Below are 3457 nucleotides of genomic sequence, written 5' to 3'. Positions count from 1 at the left end.
AACATCCCAACTAACAGCCAAAGACATCTTATACCGACTCCAAGCTTCAAAGGCCAAGTGCATCATTACCAGTGACACACTGGCACCTGCAGTGGAATCTGTTGTGTCTGACAGCCAGTTTCTGAAAAGTAAACTAATTGTAGGCAAAGGGAGCAGGGCTGGGTGGCTGAACCTCAAAGAGCTCCTTGCGTGAGTATCCAGTTGTTTGACCTTCATCCCAGTGGGGGGAAGGAGGCTGTACCAGTCAGGTGACGTTGCTGAGATTTGGGGTTCACTTCCAAAATAAAAATTAGTTACATTTTTGCATCCTTCTGTCAATGCACTGCATTGTTATTGCACTGTATTAAGTACAGATTTGTCCGAAAAAGGTTTGGGGAGCTAAATTAGGTCCTTCAGCGTCTCCTCTCTCACTCAGGAACCTTCTGATTCAGAATGCACTTGTGACAGGCAAAATGTATTCTCTGATGCTTGCCTGTGGTATCTGACGTGTCTGTTTATTTAGTGAGATCCTACAGTTTGGGGCTGTTTTCCTGTTTTAACTCCTAAACCTTAGAAATGCAGATTTCTTGGCGGAAAAATGCATTTAGTGACTATAATACACTATTTCTTCTGAAGGGTGGCATCTGCTGACCATAAATGTGTCAAGACAAGAAGTCAAGACCCAATGCTGATCTATTTTACCAGTGGAACTACAGGCTTTCCAAAAATGGTGGTGCAGTCCCACAGCAGTTATGGCATCGGACTTGTAACTGGTGGCAGGTATTACCTTGGAGTTGCTCCCAGTGTCCTCATTAAGTGACATGATCCCCATTACATTGAAAATGTGACTGTAAAACTCCAGTGAATGTAGGCAGTCAGTGACTGTGGGATCTTGCCCCTTCCTCATCTTTTCCCTTTCACAGTGAAACCTTCCATATTAAAACCCTCTTGAAAACTCAGTTGAGATCATGATGTGCAGTGTTCTGTCTCCCAGACTGCAGAGGAGAAATAAGGAGTGTCCCTCTTTGACCCCTACAAACTTTCTGCAGAGCCCTGCCTCCTGATGTCACATCTTCCAGTGGAAGCCTCCTGCTCTGTCCTTGAATTCTAGAGTGTCCTGTGCCCAAGTCTCTCACACTCTGTGTAGCATTTTTTTCACCTCTGCTTTATCACCAGGCATTGGATGAACTTGACTCCTTCAGATATAATGTGGAATACCTCTGATACTGGGTGGGCAAAAGCAGCTTGGGGCAGTGTTTTTGCACCATGGATCTGTGGATCTTGTGTCTTTGTACACCACATGCCACAGTTTAAGCCAGCAATTATTGCAGAGGTAAGTAATCCATTTCCCAGGCAATCCAAAGTTGCCAAAATGCCTGTTTGTTCTCTCAGCCATTTCTCAAAATCAGTAAGCTGGCCAACTCTCCTCGACACTGGCCTCTTGTGTTGGGAGGGGACTCTGACTTTCCCAAGAATAATACTGGAAAAGCTTTGGTGTAGTTCCCTTCCTCTCACCACTTAGGCTTGAGCCTGGGATGTGGACGCCTTGGAAAGCACAAAACAATCTTAATTGGAACTACTACTCTCAGTGGTCTTTCATTTACAGATGTGACTTCTGTTGGACAAAGTTCTGCGTGTTCTAAGCAGTGGGACACACTGTTACATTATCTTTCTACAAAATAACTTTCTCTTTTTCTAGACTCTCTCAAGATACCCCATCACTACCTTCTGCACTGCTCCCACTGCCTACCGCATGCTGGTCCAACACGATCTGAGCAGGTACTGCAGGGCTAGGAGGGAGGTTGGGATATAATGCTGTGACAGCTCTGGCTGTTTAGTTCCTCACATTCCTTAATTTTTTTTCTCGGTTAATGGAAATCTAATTAGCAAAACATGCTTTAAGGAAACAGAGCTATGTTCTGAAATATGAGAGTAACTAGTCACACCATAGGCCACTCAGGCTTCAGGGCTGGGTCTTTGGAAAGACAGCACAAAGAGAACAAGTGAAATCTTTTTAAGTTGCGCCTTCCTCTGAACTTACAATTTGTAATTTAAATTTAAGTCAAGTTTCAGGTAACATTGGATGAGGGAATTACTGGAGTGGAGTGGAGTTATTCTCATATGCTTGAGAATGAAATGAGCAGTAAGAGGAGTTTCACATGCTGTTCCCACCAGTTTGTTACTGTGTAAAATACTCAGCTTGTGAGAAGTGGTTTGTAAGGAGTTTTCCCATCTTCAGTAAGGTACTTACTCTTCTCACATGGATCTTTCATCCTCACAGAAGCCAACACAGGTTAAACAGAAAGCTCAGGATCTGTGTTCCTGTTCAGCCTTACCCTCAGTTTTAGGTGTGCTTGGAAAGCCAAGGGAGGCTGTTCAGGTAAGGCCACACACTGCTCTCTTCTAGAGTTAAAAAACTATTTCATTTGCTATTCCTCTGAAGGTACAAGATGATGAGTCTGAAACACTGCATATCTGCAGGGGAACCACTCAATCCTGAAATGATGGCGAAGTGGAAAACCCAGACAGGGGTGGACATCCATGAAGGCTATGGCCAGACTGAATCAGTACGTTTCCCTTAATTCTTGCAGTATGCCCTTTCAAAAGTAACTACACCAAAGTCACAATGTCCTTGATAAATCAATGGAAAAGGTGAGAATCCTTCATATTACTTTTTTTAAAAAGGCTTTGCATAATTTTGATTCTATGTTTTCAGAATCAGCTAACTGCCTATTTCAATGGTTCAGACCCCTGCAAACACCATGCCAGAGACACCTCAGATCAAATAAGTTGTAGGAGATCCCATCATCATCTTTACATCAAAGGCAAAACTAAAAAAAATTAATTTGTTCTGGCTATCAATTTGGCCTGTCCCAGGTTTTAATGAAAAATATTAAACCAGCTCACATCCCAGACTTCTCTGGAAGCGAACACTAACAAAGCTATTAAGAGTCAGATGTCAGGCATTCTCTCATCCTACCCTTGAAATGGTCCTAAATTATTGAAATAAGATCTGTAATAATTCCACATCTGCTGTCTTGCAAAGTCAAGTGTTTTCAGAAGAACCCACTCACTCAGACTGAGCAAAATCAACCTCATTCCACAGGTCTGGCCTGAAATGCTTCTCAACCCCTCACTGATGTTCTTAAGGACCACAGTACTTTGGTCCTGATTCAGCCCTGGTCACAACAAAGTCCTGTTCTGTTTAATGCAAACAATAATAAAATGTACAAGATGATGCAAAAAATTAAAAAAATAATAGAAGTCTATTATGCAGGTGACGATCTGCGCCAACATGAAAGGAATGAAAATCAAACCTGGCTCTTTGGGAAAAGCCGTTCCCCCTTACGATGTGCAGGTACGTCGATGCGTTGCAGTTGGGGGTAGGGGAGGAAGGAATGCTGTCTGCGGCCCTTCTCTGTCCTGCACTGTGCTGGAACAGAGATTCATTCCTCGGAGCTAACCAAAGGAATGATGA

The 3457-nt window shown here is 43.1% G+C and overlaps 1 protein-coding gene across 1 annotated transcript in view; it reads left to right on the top strand.

The window, feature by feature from the left end:
- LOC114058261 (acyl-coenzyme A synthetase ACSM3, mitochondrial-like) overlaps positions 1–3457 on the top strand; it is a 28348-nt gene that overhangs the window by 21819 nt on the left and 3072 nt on the right. Inside the window, 6 exon segments of the mRNA XM_027885441.1 lie at positions 53–189; positions 616–759; positions 1156–1312; positions 1679–1758; positions 2423–2546; positions 3257–3409. Of these exon segments, the coding sequence (XP_027741242.1) occupies positions 53–189; positions 616–759; positions 1156–1312; positions 1679–1758; positions 2423–2546; positions 3257–3409 (795 nt within the window).

This window comes from Empidonax traillii, unplaced genomic scaffold, assembly GCF_003031625.1.
Source record: "Empidonax traillii isolate 1590-97213 ecotype Southwest subspecies unplaced genomic scaffold, ASM303162v1 scaffold166:size2381449, whole genome shotgun sequence".
Classification (NCBI taxonomy): domain Eukaryota; kingdom Metazoa; phylum Chordata; class Aves; order Passeriformes; family Tyrannidae; genus Empidonax; species Empidonax traillii.
Note: the sequence above shows the minus strand (reverse complement) of the source record. Positions and strands in the feature narration are given on the sequence as shown.